The 21329-nt window shown below is 40.7% G+C and overlaps 2 protein-coding genes and 1 long non-coding RNA gene across 5 annotated transcripts in view; 2 read left to right on the forward strand and 1 right to left on the reverse strand.

The window, feature by feature from the left end:
* LOC132908057 (insulin-like peptide receptor) overlaps window positions 1–21329 on the forward strand; it is a 116128-nt gene that overhangs the window by 68738 nt on the left and 26061 nt on the right. For all 3 annotated transcript variants that reach the window (XR_009658298.1, XM_060961628.1, XM_060961629.1), the window contains exons 3-4: window positions 18660–18834; window positions 20527–20773. Coding sequence is in view for 2 of the 3 variants with exons in the window: in XM_060961628.1 (XP_060817611.1) it covers window positions 18660–18834; window positions 20527–20773 (422 nt within the window). In the remaining variant the exon portion in view is untranslated. The remainder of the gene's footprint in view (window positions 1–18659; window positions 18835–20526; window positions 20774–21329) is intronic.
* The window catches only part of LOC132908102 (uncharacterized), a 128530-nt gene that overhangs the window by 40471 nt on the left and 66730 nt on the right, over window positions 1–21329 (reverse strand). The window lies entirely within an intron of this gene.
* The window catches only part of LOC132908087 (uncharacterized), a 148828-nt gene that overhangs the window by 26430 nt on the left and 101069 nt on the right, over window positions 1–21329 (forward strand). The window lies entirely within an intron of this gene.

The following is a 21329-nucleotide window of genomic DNA, read 5'->3' on the forward strand; positions in this document are numbered from 1 at the left end:
CGTCTAAGGAAGATTCGAAGAATGTAACAAACTAGGTCTGCTACGTTCTTGAAAAAAGGATCGCATACTAAGTATTAAATGAAACGTTCCGCGAAATCGTCAACGTGCCAACACTTTCGCTCCGCTGAAAACAGACCTTTATACGTATTTTATCCTTTTTCTTCGCTACAGCTATTTTTAAAATTTATGATTCATGGTGCGTTTAAACTTCAGAGTCGGAAGTTAGGTTAAAAAAAGAAAAATTAAATAGATAATCAGCTTCTTCACAGATTTACGAAGAAACTTATACGAAGATCCGGCCTGTGCCAATACTTTTGTTTGGCACTGTATTTCGTTTCGTTATAGGTACGTATATTTTGGGATGGATTCGTACTCTTAAATCAAGAATACTGTCGGACCTATATTTGCTTCTAGAACAGATTTTACTCTTCTTGCAATCAGTATAAAATGCGTTTCGTTCCCGGTGAAATTTCATTGGAACAAAAGCGAACATTTTAATAAAATGTACGAAGAAATTGACGAGCGATCGTATCAGGAAAGATCCACAACTCAAGGTATAAAGTGTCAGAGTCTCTTTTACACTGACACAATGTACCACAATGTATCCAAGGTTAGGGAACAGGTAAAACAAATGGTCGCGATCACGATCTTGCCCAGCGGTTGGCCGCAGGAACATTCTATCGTCCGTAAAGGTTCGATGCTGAGTCATTTGACAATATGTCAAATAAGTCAATTGTCACAACGACAGTAGTCATTTGCAGTAAGGCTACGAGGAACAATACGATATTATCATAAATTGCAGCGAAACGTCGGTAAAATAGCGCACAGGGTATCGGTGGCCAAATTTGTGGTTCCCTGAACACGAGTCTACCTGATGTACGATCGGTATACCGGTTTTGCGGGCAAATCACGAATCTTTTGGTAGAATTTGTCGGCGCCCTTTCGTCGCTACGAACGCTGTAATTCCCGATAGGACCAGTAAAACCTCTTTCGTATCGCCTGTTTATATAGACGTTTCTCGCAAAATTCTCCGTCGAGACAACGTCGAAACAAAGATTCAGAAAATTCGAGAGACTCCGTATTCGTTACTTTTGCAATCGAAAGAAGCCGACGACGTCGTTAATCATTTATTATTGATCGTATCGAAATGAAAGGATACGAATCGAAAGAAACATTGACGCGATAAGCGAAAATCTTGGTTAAGATTAAATGCATGGCGATGGTTGATACGGGAGCGTACGGTCGTCTGGCAATAAAAGAAAAACATTGAAAATGTTTGGTGATTTTAATCCAATAGCCAGTAACTGTAAAGTAAAAGCACGAACGGGTCGAATTTCGGCGGGAAACAGAGAGCACGAGCGGTTAAATATGTAAATGCAAGAGAGAAACACAATGTATTCTTGAATTCCTTTATTTATTGTGATGATCGGTGGAGAAAACAGGCCTCTTTCTCGTTGGCGAGCATTCGCGGCCGTTTCGATCGATCGGAGCGACGAAGCGGAACCATTATCCGAACCGAATGCGTCGCTCGAATCATCGATCGTAACCGGTTCCGTTGGTATGCACAAAGTGGCAATTAGTCGCAACGATGTTGCCGGTGAGAATATATGATGTGATTATGCACAATCTTTCGGTTGTTGTTATAATATTGCTTGCGCCGTTGGCCATCGTTTTCAGTGACTCGTCGAGCGTGCACGATAGATACCACCGCAACAATGCGTTCCCAGAAAATCCACGCGTTTCAATATCTTCGAATCAGGGAACAAAACTAGCAACTATGTATGTACTTTTAATTTATTCTTAGGAAAAAGTCGGCTAAACGGTTACTTAACCACTCGAAGAGAAGTTCGTTTTTGTTTAAACGATAGACGACGATCGTTAAATCGTAGAGACATTTGTTGAAAGATTAAATTATCGACAGATATTAGTTTCTAAGCGTTCCGATTGCGAATAGTCATTATAAATGATAAAATTCGTTTGCTTATCGATGATCAGAAAAATATTCCGTCCTGGATAATGGTCATTCGTAATAAAAAATACCTTCTGTAAATTTGTAATAAAAATTGGCTAATTATTGGAATACAACGATATTACACGCATAGACACAAATACTCTTACACAGACACTTACATAGGTCATATTCATTACTGTATAGAGAGTGGGGTTCAAAATATTTAAGGAATCATGAATCACTACCTACGTCTAGTCTGAGAGTAACTGGCCAACTGTCAACAATCCACAAATTCTTTATCTGCATACTTTGTTAATTATACCATATCATTCGCTTATATACATTTGGTTCTGTAGCTTTGTTTAATAAATATCACTGATATTATTATTTTATTATTTTAACATAAACATCGTTTCTTCCATAGATTATTAATCTTATCTTTAAGATTAAATTCTAACACTAATTATTTATTACAATCATTTCTGACCAAAGTCATTTAAACTAAGATACCGATTCTTATACTATAACCTTTTCCCATCTCGGTTACAACCGTTATTTACGATCCCTGTTTCGAACCATTCGCCATCGTCACCCGCCATTTTCGTCCTAGGAATTTTCCATCGCGGACCCCGCTGCGTCTGATGGTGGCTCGCTGTCTCGTGGTACCGGTTTGACAATAATTTAACCTCTCCAAGGCCTGGATCGTGAGAAGATTCCAAACGTCGCCGCGTTTAGGAATCTTAAATGTTGCAACGTTCGATATTTCCGAAGGTTGTTGCCTATATCGAGTGGTATAACGCGGGAATCGTACGAAAGTTGTTTCGACGTGTTCGCAACTGTTCGATAAGATCGCACCAGAACAACAACGGTGAGTTGTCTATTGCGCATTCATGCTACTTGCCATTAAACATCAAAATTAACCCTTCGTTCGTACGCTTCTAACGTTACGGTAGAATTTCCATCCAAACTGCATTTACGATTGTCGTTTTCAGTCGTAAGATTTTCAATGTAACATAGAAGTTTCGTTTGTACGTCGCTTTTTTTATTTACGCTTACAGCGATTTATTTATATTAATCGTAGAACCGTGGGAAATCGAAATCGCCTTCTGTTTATCTCATATTCTTTACCAAGAGAAACACGTAATCCGAATGGAGAGAAATCGTGTTTCGAAAAGAGAACGAAGTTCTACGGATATATATTATATATATATTTATAAAAATCCTTTCCTGTGCTCGTAACTCGCGACAGTTCAACTTGGACGGTCCGAACCAGTCAGTTCTTGTCTTAGTTGTTTCCGAAGAAACGAATTGTCGAATGACGACCGATGTCGTTGGAAACAGTAGGGAAACACGCGCAGATGAAGGGAGTTGCATCGGTGCAGGGCATCCGAGTACTTCGGCCTTTAGGTGAATGGCTAATAACCTTGAAGAGAACGTCTGGAATGCGGTGTCCGTTGAAATTTTTTCAAGTAACCACGCGATCCCCTCCAACCTGTCAGCCGGTTGCACAGCCGACGTTAATCCCGATGGATCGTTGCAATTTTGTTGTACCCGCGTGACAGGTGGGTTCGTCGATCGCCGGCCAACCATGGTGTTGCCGCTACGTGTCTCGACTCGGCTCACACCTGCTAACAACTCCGTTAATAGAACCGGCCGACTCGATTCGCTTCTTATGTTAACCCTTTTGCCACGCCGGACCTCGCCAAAAAATCTTATACACCGCTGTGCGTTAGCTTCAGCTTCAACGCTAAACGCATACTTTCGTTCGGGTAACGTCGTTAACAGGTTGAATGGCGAGATATTCCATTCAATATTCCATGGTAACGACGATACCGGAATCAACCCTTAAGCGGTTTGTTTCTTTCAAATGAATTTTGCGGCAGATAATTTATACGTAGGTAATCGCAAAACTCTGTAGGAACGTAATTCGCTTGTTGTGGTTATTTCAGAGAGTACAGTTATCACGCGTGTAGGCGTTTTGTTTATCAGGTGTACGCAAAGTTTTAGTCTTTTCTTTTTTCAATTTTCTATTATTTGTGCATAACACGTGGAAATAATTTCCCCCATTGTGCACGACTTTCTGTCAGGTTTCGTATCCCATCGCGAGAGAATGACATTGGAGCGTTTTCGTATTTTTGCAGCATTTCGAAAGTGTTGTCCGACTAAAGAGTATTGCATCGACCTGAATATAAATGGTAATCTGTCGGTGCCAAATCTGGAGTGTACGCCGCGTGTGGAAGAGGTTGCCAGCGCTAGTTAAGGATAGTGATTCGAGGCATATGAGTCCTAGCGTTGTCGTCATCGGTCATTGTGCTCGCTACCGTTTTTGCGAGGTTATTGTCACCGATCGATCACGAAGTCGCCGTTTCAGATAGATCGATAGCGATCGATCAGTTGCAACGAAAAGGCGAGAAACTATATTTTTCAAGGTGTAAAAGGGTTTCTACCGCGATAAGCCGATTTTGTGGACTTTTTCTCCCAACAGAAAAATACAATAAAATACGATAAATTCGTATAATCGTAGTGTTTAAAATTGATATTACGCGATAACGATATAGAATATAGAGCATTAAGTGCATCACGCTGCGCTTCTTTTATTAAAATATATACAGGATGTCAAAAAAGTGTTAGTCATGGTGTTGGGAGGTGATCGTACACTTTCGGAAAGGTGGAGATCCGTTAAAAAAGTGGACCGCAAAATTGACTCTTTTTCCATTGAATGGCACGGTACTCAAAACAAAAGTTCGAAATGAACCGTGTCCCGCGAATCTCCTCGTTCTCTCGAGCAAAATTGCTGAAAGTTTCATTTATCCTCAAACTGATTTTATTCGTATTTTAATGTCAAATATAATAACGCGAAATAACGAAAGTGTCATTATCTTACGAATGAACTTACATACTTTGTGAAAGTAGACATATAATATTTACAACTTTAATCTTCGAACTGACTTTATTACGCGTTAAAGTCAGATATGGAATAAATCAGACGTGTTCGAACGCCGTTGACTCAATCTCTGTGCTATACTGTGAGAATTTCTATACGCTCAAACTCTTGCGTTCTAATGATCGAGAATGTTGCTGTTGAAAGAAACGCTCTCATCCAGAAACAAGATATCTTCGAGATATCGTGCATTGCGCTCTAATGTTCCCAGCATCCAGGGACAACATTTTCGTCATCCTACGAAATTCTTGCGCGCGATGAACCTCGTAAGGATCTCCTTTAGAGGCATACCGGCACAAATTTACTCTTCTTTACGCCAATGGACACGAGGACCATCGAGCGAGGAATTTGGTGTAGCAATTGTGGATCGTCGAACCCTCTGAAAATCACGACGACCTGGAGCTTACTTTTCCTCCACGCTGCGATCTTCCATTAGTCGAAAATTAGCCGATTGTCGATATGTATATACTACGAAACAAAATTTACTGCTTATTGTTACATAATTATATTACATTACCGTTTATACTTTCTTGTTACTTATATTATTTTCTATTTTTTATATATCGTATTATCGCGATATAACAAATGGAATCGGTTTAAGGACCGACGAAGCTGTAAACAATTTTTTCCAGTAGGACAGGTCATTTGCATCTCACGATTCCTCCGAGACTTTTGTTCCTCGTGATAAATACCACACGATGCAACGAAGCAAAAGGGTTTAACCTTGAAAGTCATGCTCGAGATCAATTTTGCCGTCCACTTTTTTAACAGATCTCCACCGATCCGAAAGCGTAGAATCACCAACCAAAGCCACGACAAATACGTTTTTTAACGGCGTGTTTCAATTTTTTCCGATCAAATTTGCTCAGAGTGTAGATAATAAAAAAAATGTATATATTATATATAGACATAGATCGTTTAAAGTTTTATTAAAAAGGTGTATCTAATAAAAATAGAAAATACGCAGAGGGCGATACGTAGTCTCTCCAACAACGCTCGATTCCGCTAGACTTGTACGTACGAAGAACTTGAAAGAAAAGACACATATATTGAGCATATATTGACTCGGATGGTAACTGTTTCGTAGAAATAAAACAAAATCAAAAGGAACGTTGTATGTACATTCTGAAATGAAACATTAATAGCCAATAATTACGTTGACTGTAAACCTGTTCTTGTCTCGCAGTATATTAACAATAAATCCTTACGATCCTCTTCGTATTTCATAATTCCTTTACAACTTTGCAATAAACGTAAATCATTCGAAACTCCATAATAAATCTTCGAACAACCTATATATATATACATATATATATGTATATCTAACCAATCATTTTCTGTTATAAAACTATGTAATAACATTTTAACGATGTCGACGAAAATATTTGAAAAGGTTCGATCAGAAGAAGCTAGAACACACTGTATTACAACCTATAACCATGTGCAGCGGATATAACTTGTTTAAAGAAGCGTCTGCGAAAACGTGTTAAACGCTGTTAAACGATTAAAACATTTTCTTAAGATAAACTGCTGGTAACTGCACGTTTCTTGCTAAACTCTATTTACAAGAAACATAACAGAGCGAAGAAACGTTCTACCGAAGTACGTGGCTTCGATAGTGGCTGTTCATAGCGAAAGGGTTAACGAGAACATAAATACCGGCACTTCTTAGGTAAGAGAGCACCACCACGAAGAATTCCTCCTTTCTCCCGTCTTCTCTCCATTCATCGGACCGCACACCATGCGGTCGAAGCAACTTCACGCGTCACTGACCCATCCTTGCCAGTTTGTTGTGCCGCACCAAGGCCACTTGGACCACGATCAGGTGAATAACTTACGAAGGATTCGACCAACAAAAAACACGTACACTATAGTTCGAACGTTACTTTGTTGACTCCGTTGAGCAGCAGGTTGGCGATGTACCGCGTCCTGCGTATAGGCTTTTTATTCGCTTCTCGTTAACGAGGAATATTACCAAGTTATCTCGTACAATTAGTGGAACTTTATATATCGGTTGAAAGTCGGTAATTAATAGCGGATACTTTTGTACAATAACAACAAGTTTGACGATTAAACCGCGGATATTAAGCGGATACCAAGACAAACGCGGATAACACGGATAGTCTGGAAAAATATATAATACAATTAGAAGCATATTTCTACGATAATCGGTATTAATTGCAGCGAATATTAAAATAGAAGATGCAAAGAGGAAGATGAATTTTAAATTTAAGAAACAAAGGAGAAAACCGGGGAACTTCTCTTTTGTTAAAAATCTGTGGTACGATCGAACGTTATTTACAGACAGAAATTGTTTACGTATTTTCAAGCTGCGATAAATGGTTCGTGTTTTCGCGGAGCAGGCAACACGATATTTAAATCACCTCCTTCTTACGCAATCCAATGATTTCTGTTCCTTCGTCTCTTAAACGAAACGGCAAATACAGAGATAACGCTGTGGCCAGATACTCAATGCGAGCAACTGTACGTAACAGCTTTGGACAACGACTCGTACGGACATATACCTGTGTGCCCCAGGTGTATCTATGACTGTGTCGTACGAATCGTAGGTGGCAACCATTTTCCACGCCATAGAGTCGGAAAGGAGGGATCTCGTGGTGCGAGAGTCGAACCATTCGGCTCGAACCGTCATCGTTGCTATATTTGGCGTAACGAGCGTGTACAGGTGGTTTATTTATAAACGTGTACGCCAAGCAAAAAGCAGTCGTCCATCGATGTGTACGGGATTAACGCTTGTTGGTTGATCGAAAACGGAAGAGACGCTTTTAATAGATTCCAGGAGCTGGCGCGATCAACGCCCGATACGGGGAACGTACTAGCTACTTTTATTTCAGTGGATCGCGTCAACGATTCGAACGACCCCGTTGGGGGCTTCTTTCTCCCGGGACCGTGGCGTTTATTTTTAACTTCGCGCCACTCTGAATAATATCGTATCATAGGTCAACGCGATCCAGCTTTTCTTCGCAGCCCTTCTGCTCGCGAAACGAATGCGCGTTTGTTACGGTGCACTTGCTAATTTTAAACGTAAGCTTTCGAAAGATAGATGATTTTTTTTTTTTTATTTTATTTTGGTTATTTTACAATTTGTCCTTGTGGACATTTGGTAAAGTGTTATATCTTGTTGGTGAAGAAAAAAAAAATATAAATAAAAAAAAAAATAAATATAGCATGTGGGCGGCTACCCCCAGCGGGGTGCCAGCTTCGTTTTTTCTAAGTTATATCTTTTATGAGGTCTATTGGGTGGAAAGATAGATGTGACATCAAATTTTCGGAACGCAGTAGAATTTAGTTTACCTTGACCGATCGGAAAGGATTCTACCCTTCTGTGATATTATTCTGAACTTACTTGAAAAATCACGTTGCTCGTGTACAATGCACGTGCGAAAGTATTTAAACGCGTTATAATAGGAACAGAAAGAAACAGTTGTCACTGAAAGTGCTAACGTTCGAAGGAAACGAAGCGATGGTCGCTAATATAATTAATATCATTGTAATATTATGATATTATAATATCGCGCAAATAATCCGGAGGAAAAGAGAAACTATTATCACGGAAAAGTATGAAATTAATACGGTAGAGTAAAATTCTCTACCTATGAAGCGGAAACGAGGAAAATAATTTATAAGACAACAATGGATAAAATATAGTATCGCAATTTATTAACAGGAATGAAATGTAAATTCCTTCGGTTTGTTTGTCAACTGTGTGGTATCGATGTCACCTGCTGATGCACGCGATGCCGCGGTGATTTCTTCAAATATAACTTGCGACGGTCATTGAAAGAGCAGCGAATGTACCGATTAATCGGGATGATCTGAATGCTTCTATATATATGTAAATTCTATAGAATCCAAACTACCCGCCAAAACAACATTTTTACCTTTGCTTTGTTTTACCGGCAGTCATTTTGCCGAATAGATTAGATCACGAGAGAAGAACGGTAATTTAGGACTTGGAAAATTCTCAATTTTCTAGGCAAAATTTGTAGTAGATTTGTTATTAACTGTTATTATATTTAATTGAATTATTCCCAAAATAAACTCGATTTTCCAGAGTCGATCGTTCGATTTACCCTGATATAAACGTTTAAAAGAAACGAGCAACTTTCACCGAAAATTTCCACCAAAAATGGTATACTATATCTACTCGAATTCAGAAAGCGAAACGAAGCAACAATTAGCAGCAGAAATTAAAAAATCATAATTCTATTCCGATTCACCGACGAATCCAAAGGTTTCGCTTGCGAGAGTCAACAGCCGCGCTACGCGGAGGGTGTGAATGCAAATTCCCGGATTGAAAACGCGTCGGAGAGTGGAAAGGTGCGCGTTTGCATCGGTTGCTTTTAATCCCGCGGTGATCCACGTAGCGTCGTTCGCACAGTATTAACCTCTCTAGAGCCGTTGGTCAGGACGCCAGCCACGGCAGAAAGAAACTCGTTAGGTTTCGCAGAATCGATGACCTCCTCGAGGCTATCGAGGGAGGATCGTGACTCGCTGAACGGCGGTACGGCCGAGCCACGACTGCCTTCGATCGCCGTTCACGGTTTTTTAATTGCCAAACGACTTTTCCGCGTGTCCACTCCTACCTCTGCTTTTCCACACCCCCCTCGCAATTGGTTGGCGTTGGATCGCAACCGACGCGCGATACTCGATCATTTTTATTCCTCTTAATAACAGACGGCGCCTCGCGGCGGCGGCGGCGGCAGCGGCCGTTGTCAATACCAGCCTCGATCGACGCCTCGATACGCATAGTGTTTGAGAATTCTTGAGCGTGCCGGATGGAAGTATTGTCGCGAGTGTGTTGGTTAATTTCATACCTCGAACTTGAATTATGGCAGGTACGTGTGGCAGATTTTAAAAGAACCACGGAGAACACGGCGTTTTCAGCGCCTTCGTCTCCGGCGATCATATTGAAATACATCGAACAGAAATAATTAGGACCTCCGGTACTTGTAATTAACGAAAGAATCTCGTATTTCGGAAAAAAGTATTTTTATTATTCGTAAATGTATTTCTATCATTAACGATTAACGAGTAACGAAAGAACAATGTTTCTCACGGGCTGAAAAATATCCAAGTCGGGAAGAGTCGTAGTACTACGTCTGCTACACATTGTTCGAAAATTTCCTTCAAATTCTTCGTTCGGTATCGTATTGTTTATGACAGCAATCATTTCCTGCATGATGTAATCTTTGCTGTTGCTGACATAGAATACACTTCACCGAGTTTGGTGAAATTTTACTTTAACATAAACAATTTTATTATTGGGTGTTTGAAAACTTTCGTGACCCAACGTATATTCTATCTTTATAGCTTTGTTCGTAAAAGCATGTATTTGCAGAAATATCCGGCTTCTAGCTATTATTTGCTGACACGTGCGTGCGAAAGTTCGCTCTAACGTATAAAACGGAATTTTCCAACGGTTCCAAATTCCTCCCCGAATTTCTGGGAAAATGAACGACTGCAAGCACCTCGAGCAGAGCTTATACCTTCTTACTGGGTCATTTTACAGTTATACCGCAAGTCGGCGCGTTTCCTCGGGTTTCGGAGATGACGCGGCGATTTTGCATGAATTTTCGTTCCCGTTGATTACGGCTCTAGCGAGCCGCCGCATACCTTTTCCCGCGTTATAGCACATTACAGGACCGCGATTAAATTAGCATGATTTCGGGCCACGAGTTCGCGTTACACGATTCTACGAGTTAACCTATTAAACACGAGGAATCGTTCCATCGCCTGGTCGATAATGTTTCTTTAGCAGTCGCCAAGCCGAGAACTTATCGCGCTCTTGCATCTCCTGCCTATGATAGATCTCGTTTCATAGGGCACGGGTACAACGAGCTTTCTCGGACTGCGGTAATGTAGGGCTATTTAAAGCATCTAAGCTTTGACATCTTAAACTTCGATCTGTGAATTTTGCACAGTGCAACGAAACATGTCGTGCGTTACGAGGCGTCGTTATTTTTTAACATAACCGAGAAAATATCGTGTAGCTGATATTTGGCAAGAACACGTGGACATTAAAATCAAATAAGAATATCCTTTATATCTTACAACGATCGTGTCAGCTGTACAAAGTTGCTCTTCCATGACAAAGAAATTAGAAACGAAGATACGTAGTCTTCGTTGTTCGTTCAAACGAAGTTCCACTACATTTTGGAGGCGATGACTGGGAAAACAAGCAAGTTTCACCGTGTTTAGAAACGAAGATCGAGAAAATAGACGATGTTTCTTTGCTCCGAATCTGATAGCGTTGCAAACATCGAAACATTCCTGACAATTTCACTTGGCTTATCACTATTATTGCCTTGGGCGAACCCGCCGTGATAGTCGTGATAACCGGTTGTTCGTGTCTCGTTATGCTGATAACGCACCCAATACGCGCGCAAAAAAACGCCGATACGATTTACATACGCGATTTGCTTCGAAAGTAACCTTTTACTCGACTAGGGCCCAAATTATTCACGTGTAAGACGGGTTACGAGAAAAATCGTCTATCGAAAAAGATCAACGACATTCTTATGCGACAAATTCTCCTTATACAGAGAAACAACTTTGTTAAAGTGAGCGTTGTTACAGTTGCGTTATACGAGTGAAAACTTCTACAGCGTAGAATTTTTACGCAAATACTCGATCGTACTTTGATAATCGAATCATTTACCGTCGATAGAAACGATATAACGCAATCATAAAATCAGTGGCGAATAAAATCTACGCTGTACGATACACACCGGTTGGTGTGGCAGTCGGACAGCATTCAAATTCCTTCGAATAAAAATCTAATTAATCCGAAAGATAAGTAACAGTATAAATTCTTATACGAATACGTTATTCGATAAATTTTTATTCAGATAGAGATTATTACGCGAATAATCTCTTATTCTTACGTAACTTACGTACCGTCAGAGAGCGGACTTGTCCTGTTTTCCAACTGGTAACTTCAATAACGTCTTTAAAACGCGAACGATTCCAGCTGCATCAATGGAATCCATTCTTGTAGCTTTAACTTATGACCGTGTCGTATCGTTTCCACCAAATGTATACATAGTGCTATCGATCACGTGACCACGAAACGACGGAAATCGGTATCACACTGTTCAATCAAACCTAAGGCCGTCGAAATTTGTGGATAGTTTGGTCGAAGTCGAATTCGAATCCATGCAAACGTCTTCACCGACGCGATTTCACGATGTACAATCGATATCGACTGGACGTAGACGCGGCGATAAGATATGCATTTCGAGTGGTTCTGAACGGCAATCGTTTGGAAGGAAAAGCCGATGTTCCAGATCGGAAAGCAACGCCGATGAGAAAAGCAGCTTTCCATCCTCTGGGATTCGCATCGGTCTTACGTTACAGTTATATTTATCTTGCTTGTTTCGTCTTCGTGTATACCATATAGGTACGCTGTAGCTATTTATTCTGTTTATAATGTACAAAATTTACATTGTTCTACGCGATCGATAAGCTTAGAGTTAAAATCGTAGAAATCATTTTCCGCTAAATTTGCGGAGTCACGCGCGAAATCTTTCCATGCAGCTTATCTCCGATCAGACGGAACGTCGATGTTTCAAACGCGTTTTAACGATTTACTATTTCGAGACTTGCCGCGGCTTTTAAGCCGTGTCCGCAAGGATCGCATTATACCGGCGTTTCGCGTGGTTTCAGCATAGCAGCTAGCTTCTTTAAAGATCAGGTGACACACTGGTATACTATATCCGGAAGTCTCGAACAGTAGTTACAACTCAAGCCATGTAAGCGTAAAATTCTTGTGTTTTGACATGTTTGGCGAGGTCAAAGTCTTCCGAGTTGGTTCGATTCACTCGACAGGAATATTTATCGTAGAAAGTTATCGATTTTACCTTTTTATATAGCGTTGACATATCGACATTCATAAATATTCATAATTTTGATAATTGATTCATACCATCGATCGTACAGCATGTAGTCAACGTAAACTATGATACGAAATGTCGACACGACCAACATAGATCGTTTAGAATACGTGTAATCGATCATATTAGCGTCATCGTATATTTAACGTAAACTCGAGTGTTCTATGGCCGGAGGGAGAAGTTGAAACCACTTGCTAGAGTTACAGTAGTAAATTCCAGTAATCTAGTTGTTTAATTAATCGAGTTGGCCTCGATTTTCGAAACCCAGTCCATGCGAATCTCGTCGAAACGATTTCAGGTAAACTAAATGAATAATTCCAAAATGTCTGCTCAGAATGCGAGTGTGATTTGTAAAATCAGACAGATATTCGTTTATAGCATTATTGCATATAAAAATATTACGTCAACATCATAAAAAACACAATAATTTATATAGTATATAAAATAATGCTTGTGATCGATAACAAGCTGTGGCAGTTCAATTCTCGAGGCGTCTAAACTACGATTTTCAATTGCAACTTTTTGCAAACGTTAAAGTTTCTAACTATCGTCGTACGTCTGTGAAATGTTTCCCAACCCTCGCCTTTTCTCCTTCGAGAGCGATCGAAGTAGCGTGCAAACGCGTTTACCCGGTCGATTCGCGATAACTCGATGACTTTTCGTTGGACGAGGCCAGAATTCGATTCCTCGCGAAACGCGACACCGTGAACGCGAGAAAACGACGAAAGGAAAAATCGCGCGAAGGAAGCGCGTTGGCTCGAGTTCGCCGGTAATAGCTTAGGTTACTCGCGATTAGAGATTTCAGCTGTTCGCCAACCAAGGAATCGCGTTACGCATAGTTCGCGCGAGTCGCTAATTCCTCAGCCATACGAGCACCGATCGGCTCGATCGGCGTCGTTCAAACGCCTCCACGTTGTTCCTCTGTTCATCAGAAATTGTATGTACGTGCATGTCAAAAATCGTACGAGCACGCTCTTGCAACACGTAGGTTTGTGAAAATCGCAAAGGTATAATCGCTTAGAACGTACTAGCGATATTTTGTATATTTTTGTACATTGCGCGGGTTCTTTTTATTTTTTCATTGGCTTAAACGCTTTTACGGCCGATGAGATCAACGTGGTGTCAAGTGCGAATGAAATGTTAATGTCCGGTGACGCCACGTTAGTGTCTTGAACTTGAAACATGTTGGCAAAAAGCTCTCCGGTTACTGGTTAAAGTTACTGAGAAATTTACACTGTCGGCAAAGCGTTAAACGCGGTCTAGTTGTTAACCTCTGGCTGCGTTCCTTCGGTCGTTTTCGACCCGAATGTAGAGCTATTCCTTGCGCCTTAAAAAATATCTCAAGTTTGAGAATACGTATGATAAAAGTATCGGTGTGCGTGATTTCAATTCTATGTCAAATATTATTCTTGGAGATTAAAAATATTGTTGAAACGAGAGCAAGAGTGAAATGTAAAGATCAAAGTCCGGGCGCATGACCGAACTATTATAGAACCGTATAGAGGACATTTGATAGAAGGGAAGCGTGTTGATAGTTGGGAGCCAGAAAACTGGCGCTTGTTCCGTTATCAATCGGTTGACTCGTCGTTGGACGATACGCTGGTTGGCGCGTGCCACGCGGATTCAGAGCTGATTCATTACGGACATTCGATCAACCACGGTAGCCGAATATGTTTACTCGCTGGCGGCTATCTGGAAAAAGCGAAGGTCGACGTTTGGTTTATTTGGTATCTCTTAAACGTTGAAGCCCGCGTCGATAGCCATCGATATCCTTTCAAGAGCTATCGAATAAACATTACAAATTGTAAATCGTTCGACTATCCTATTTCTCCGTTTTAATTTCTAGAATTGTGAAATTATAGCACAGCAATTTATAACCGGCAATTAACGCGAATTAAAATAGACAAATTGTCGAAGTGGTGGGAAGATGTGTATTTACCGCCGGTTGTATTATTCAAAAATTAAAAATACTTGTGGTGTACATGTAACACGTATAATCACGTAAATCTCCAATCGGTGACATGTTACGAATAATCGCCTGGTGACGAATAGACCCGGTGGGCGTGTGCGTGGGATCGGTGACATCGAGGCACGTCCGATTCGATTTTCGTCGACGATTCGTTCGAGAAGAACTGCCGCTTCGAACCGATGCTCCCAGTGCGCTTGTCTCTCGTGTCTCAAGAGTCTCGAATGTTTCGAACGTAACGATGATTCCCGGGCGCGGTGTAACTCGAAAATCGGACAACGCGACGCGATACGGAAGAAACGACTGAGATTCCAAAGGTAGGAAGGCATCGTTGTTTGACCCGACAGAGATCAGCCAATCTCACGAGACTCGAACGATCCGCTATTCTCTTTGGGCAAACAGATCAAAGCGTTTCGAATGCTATCGAACGAGCGAGCGCTGGATTGTTCGGGCTATCGTTCAGCTCGAACTAAGTTGTGTAAATAGAATGCTATCGCTCAAACATAAATAAAGTAAGTCGTCGTTTTACAAAGCACGGAAGACGCGGAAAATTAGAATAAAAATTACGGGAAGTACACTACGAATCGAAGACGCGAAATAAAATTTTGTAATTTGTAAAAAGAAAGAGTTTATCATAGTGCTATAAAATTCTTCAATTCCAAATTGTACGAAATTGTAGGTGGAAATAAATATATATATAGAGAGAAAGATATAATAAATGACGAAGAAAATGTTGCACGAGTACGTGGATTTTCTTCTCATAATCAGAATGTGAACGATAGAATGCAATAATGCGAGTTGACTGAAAAGAAATTACAGATGGAATGTTGCAATTAACCCAACGTTGGCGTTCAACATGTTAAGAAAGTACAGTGGTGTTTGTTTAAATGAGGCATACTTGCTTAACCTTCACGTTGCAAGATCCCTGTATACTGTATAGTAACCAGCTATAAAGCAAGACAGTGTCTGCAAAAACATATAAACCGAGTTTTTTTTCATCTTTGGATAATCGAACATTTTAGCTTTTTAGCTGCAATAGTTGTCTCTCGATATAATATATACCGCAATAAGGAAGAACCAAGCTTTTTACGACCTTGATTCTACTTTTTGAACCTACAGTTATCGTAACTCCGCTCTAGCAATGGAACGCTTTGCCAGAAAGATTCAGTGACCCCGTAGACGACTAAGAATATCTAAGAACCTAAGAAGGGACGAGTCATAGATCAACGCATTGTTGATATATCACGAATAAGCTGGCGAATTTGCGCGCAAACGTTATCGCCGGTGGCACACGTTAATTTTTGCATAAAATAGCCGGTGGTGCGACTCGAAATAAAGAAACCTTTGTATAAACTAGTCGGTGGTACGCCGCAAAATAAAATGAAAATTTTGCATAAACTAACCGGTGGTACGCCACGAAATAAAATAAAATTTTGGCATAATTTACAGCCGCTGGTACGCTGCAAAATAAAATAGAATTTTTGCATAAAATAGCCGCTGATACACCTGAAAACGAAATAAAATTTTGCATAAAGTAATCGGTAGCGCGTCTCAAAATAAAATACAAATTTTGCGTGAGCTAGCTGGTGGTACGTCGCAAAATAAAATATACATTTTTTGAATAATAGTAGCTGATAGACGATGCGTTAAAAATCGAACACTTGGATATAGGTTGCACCGTTCATGGCGATGTTGTGGCGATGAAATCATGCGAGGCGAAGCGACACAGCGGCCGCGTGCCTAGATCAACTCGCGCGCGCTCTCATGTTTATCCCAATGTCAGCCGTCGCGGGTATTTTTAGCGCAACCCGTTACAGTTGACCGCGACGAGTCGACGCTTCGTCACGGTTCTTCCAGCGACGATACGTCGCGTCGCGTAGCGTCATGTCGCGTCGTGGCCACACGTCTGCATACACGTGAACCGCCACACAACCCGGTATTGACTCCTTGTTATTCCATTACCTCGATTCAGAACATTCTTATGGCGCGCATCTAGATCGAGCTCACTCTTTCAGCTCAGCTTTGATATAATTTGGTAAAATGAAAGTACGAACGAGCGTTCGTTCTCCGCTTAGCGACCGCTTGCCGAATCGGAAATCAAACATCCGAATGCTCGAGCAAAAATGCTCCAAAAACGCTTGTTCGACTCCTTTTTACGGACTCGGTGCAGCTTCTACGAAAGTTCACAAGGGCATAGAGAATAGACAGACGGTTAATAAATTCTATTTGTCTTATAATAGAATATTTAAAGGTACATTGTCTGCTCTTTAAAGCGCTACAAATACGTGCAGAGTGGCCTTTAAACCGTCGAGTACTAATTACAAAATAAAGTTAAATTTGGTATAAATTCCCTATTTATAGCATATGCTCGATATTTGTATCGTAATTATTTATTGTAGCGTGAAACTGGATTGAGATTGAACCTGGTTTTACATAGTTTGCGAACATCAAACGAAACTATTGTAAAACTAAACTTGCACGTAACTACGATAGCATAGAGACGTATTCTTTGGTTATCCCTCCTCTTTATCTCTTGATAAAAACCTTTATAAAAACATTCTTCCCGCTACACTTCAAGCATGCGTTCATTTATTCCGCCATTTATTACCTATTCATTCTCTCTCGTTCGTACTTATTATTTCCCAATAATTGCGCTCTTCTTCATTCTTGTTTTCCCTTTCCCTCTCTGTTTGCGTTCTTTCCCTTTTTCCATGCTCGCCATCGTACGAGAATCCGTATCCTCTAAACGCACGAATCGTTGAAACTAAGATTTCATAGTCCATCTTCTCTCCTTATCACCAAGTCTCGTTTCGATCGATCACCGATAACATTCGTAAGCTAAGCTTCGATCGATATTGCATTTTCGATCACTGTGATCGGTATCACGAAGAAAGAGCAGATTAGCGAGCAAGCTGGAGCAAACTGAAAAGAAAGATTTCAGTTTGTTATCGCCAGCTATACTTGGAATGATTCACTGAATAATTTGAATAACTTTGGTGTTCAAGTTGGTCCGGTTTGTCGGATCGTAGAGAAAGAGACTGAGAGAAGGGGAGGCAACGGATATCAACGATCTAGTCAGGTTGCTCGACCTTGCCTCCGGAGGCGAGTTTCGTTTCCCTCTCTGGTCGAGATTTAATGAATCGTAATCGGTGCAGTTGCCACGGCTCAGGGTCGCCGGTGTTCTTCGTCACCCTTTCCTCGATCGTCGGTCGGCTTAGCGTTTTCTGTCTTGATCCAAGGGAACAAAGAAGAATCGGTGGACGCTTCGAAAACGAAATGGAATATTTCTTTACGCCGTCGGGGAATTCGCGTCGAATTTCATCAGAATGTAGAGGAAACTCTACGGTGGTTAGGAAAAGCGTTCGCGAATTTTTATCAGACGCTACGTTTAATATTTATAGTTATTAATATCCTTGGATCTGATTAATTTGTACGAACGCAACCACGTGCAAATACTTCGTCGTAGCCGTTGTATCGTCGATTTGGATATGCCGAAGATACGCTCGTTGAGTCTGTAAACGAGCCGAGTGGTTAAAAGATGCAAAATGTTGTCTAAAGATATCCGCTCTATAATTGATATCTTATTTTGTTATTAATGTCGTATATTGAAATATACTGTGCAAGTTAGTAACCGAAATTCGACAGAAATGTCTAAAACCACTTTGCTCTTTCGTTCTTAAAGTCGGTAGATTAGATACGTGCGATTGGAGCTGCGCTCCACGAACGCAATTCCAAGAAACGACGAAGATAACAGCGATCAGAGTACAAGCTAAAATTCCCTATTACGATGCAAAGAAGCTGTAACGTCCATTTCGATCGATCTTTCCACGATAATTCTCTCTTCGTCGTATCTGATCGAATCACGTACATCTTTTTCTGTTGCAGTGTGCCAAAGCATAGACATAAGAAACAGCGTGCGTTATTTCTCAAGACTGAAGGGATGCCGACTAGTCGAAGGCTTCGTACAAATTTTGCTGATCGACAACGCCGAGCCGTCGGAGTATGCCAATATCTCTTTCCCGGAACTGAAAGAGATCACCGGATATCTGCTTCTCTATAGGTAATCGTTGGTAGTTCACTTTCGAATAAACGTTAGGCGGAAAAAATATAATGACTGTCTGCTGGAGTATCACGCATCCTCGATTTGTCGGACAATTTAAATTCTCTGTCGTTGTTTAGTCGAGTAGTTTAGATTTGTTTGCTCATTCACGTTTTTTTAGGGGAGCGCGTCATACAGAGTGAGAATACGACGTTTCTACAAGATCTTCCATCTGCAAAAATATTACGAAACGATAAGAGTGGTTTCTGAAATTCAAGTAATAACATAAATCGTAGATTAGAAGGAAACGATACGACAGGTTCAGTTTTATCGATTTCCTGATTTTTCTGCCCGTTTATCGACTAAAAAGAAGTATCGTAATATGAAATACTCGAAGAAGATGGAACAATCTAATATGTAGATAGAATTAGCGAGATTAATGTTTTCTAAATGTTGGAAACGGCGAGGAAAAGACGTATTTAATCGCAAAACCAAGCAAAAAAGATAGTTTGACATGGAATCGGTCGATAACGTATTATCAAGAACAGAGGTAAAGATATGAAATGTTCATTTTTATCGGTTTGTTAATTTTAATGTCGCTCGGAGGCTAACATAGCTGGAAAGGAAATAATTTGTTAGATCCGATTCGAAGATATGTCTCGTAGAATTAATTGCAATCGTTTCTGAAATGTTCGATAAGGTGCAAAATTATGTACATATTTAATCTCGCGATGGAATAAAAAGACGATTTATGCAAATTTCAATTAACATAGAACGGATTACTATGGAAATGACTAAAAATTGCTTATCACGTTCCTTCTTGCACGTGATCCTCGCATTGAATTTTAAAACTTTGCTTCTACGAGAGAGAGGAAAATACGACTTACCGTGCTTCTTTTCAACGTCTTTCGAGTCGAATCGAACGCACAGAAATTTTTCCTTCCACAAAAGTAACGCTCTTTGACTCTGTTCGTTACATTCGTAAGGGACAAAAAAACTTTCCATGAATCGTACGAGATGGTCGAACGACGAGTCATTGGCAAATATACAAAGGAATTAAGTGGCAGAGCCAACGGGAGCGTCGCGTCGCTGCAAAGTAGAAAACCGGCGCGGTTTATCTGTCTCTACGACTTCCTCTATCGTCGAGGGCCACTAAACTTCGTTGTACGTTGTTATTATCTCGCCGGTTCCTTCTTCAGCTTCCTCCTTCCTCGTTGCTTTCCTCTTTCTGGCCACTTTTTGCACAAGCATCGAAAAGTACCGTAAACTGGGGGAACATCGGCAGGTATAAGTTTGTACGCTATTATCCAGGCTTTTATACTTTCTACGAAACATTCGAGAGTGGGACAAAGGTCGTGCAACGAGGTAGACACGAGGCAGCAAAATAACCGTGGAAAATATTTCACGTTTCGAAGAAATTTATAATTTTAAAGAAGGAAACGGCTGTGAATAATAGTATTAATATCGCAAGGGATAATATTTCTTCGAATATCTGCGAAATATATTTTTGCGAGTAGAGAAGAGAGAAAGGAACAGTCGATGAATTTCAGTGTACGATAACTAGATCGCGGATGTTCATGCGTTTACGAGAAATTTAAATGTGCGAAGATATACAGGAGGCGCGTAATACGAATATAATAAATGTAAAATACACTCGTATCTGTCCTTTTCTTCTCTCTTCTATTCTGTTTCTGTTTTGTGTACGCGCTATAGGGTAAAAGGGCTGCGAAGCATCGGTCGCCTGTTCCCTAACCTGACCGTGATTCGAGGCCATTCTCTGTTTATAAATTACGCCCTTGTCGCGTTCGAGATGATGAACCTGCAAGAGATCGGGCTGCATAGTCTAACTACCATCGTAAGGGGTTCCATTCGTTTCGAGAAGAATCCCGCGCTTTGTTACGTGGACACTATCGACTGGGACCTGATTGCTAAGGCTGGCAAAGGAGAACACGTGATCGCGGTAAGTTATCAAATCAAATAATTGTCAAATCTCATGGAAAGTTCTTGTAAAGACCAGAGATTGTTGCGCGATTATTGAAATTTGTTATACGCGACGTTTCACGATTTCGCAATATCCTACAACCGTTTAGAAGATAATTTTCTTTAAAGTAGAAGCTATTAACAGGAGTCGATCGAGTTTTTCGTCATACTTTGAATTTTTCATTCGCTTCGGCCAAGCGGATTTCATCGACGGCAGAGGAATTCATTTAATCGGGCATTGACTAAAATTTCGTCGAGGTAAATGGAACATTGGAACTGCATCGTACTTGAAAGACGCGATCGCAAAAGTGACGATTAATGCGCACTGTGTGAGAGGAATTCGCTGCATGGATGGAAAGCGTACAATTCAGGCACTGGCACCGAAATTCCATCTTCTATGGCAAGAAATCGCAATAGCGAGTAACGGCGGCGCCTTCTGGCACGTGGGCCAAGTCTTGGCGGAAATTTCACGATCCTGTGGAGAGTAGCAGGAGCATTATCCGGACGCGATGCAACGAACCGTTTCCTTGGCATCC

This window comes from Bombus pascuorum, chromosome 6 (genome assembly GCF_905332965.1).
Source record: "Bombus pascuorum chromosome 6, iyBomPasc1.1, whole genome shotgun sequence".
NCBI lineage: Eukaryota > Metazoa > Arthropoda > Insecta > Hymenoptera > Apidae > Bombus > Bombus pascuorum.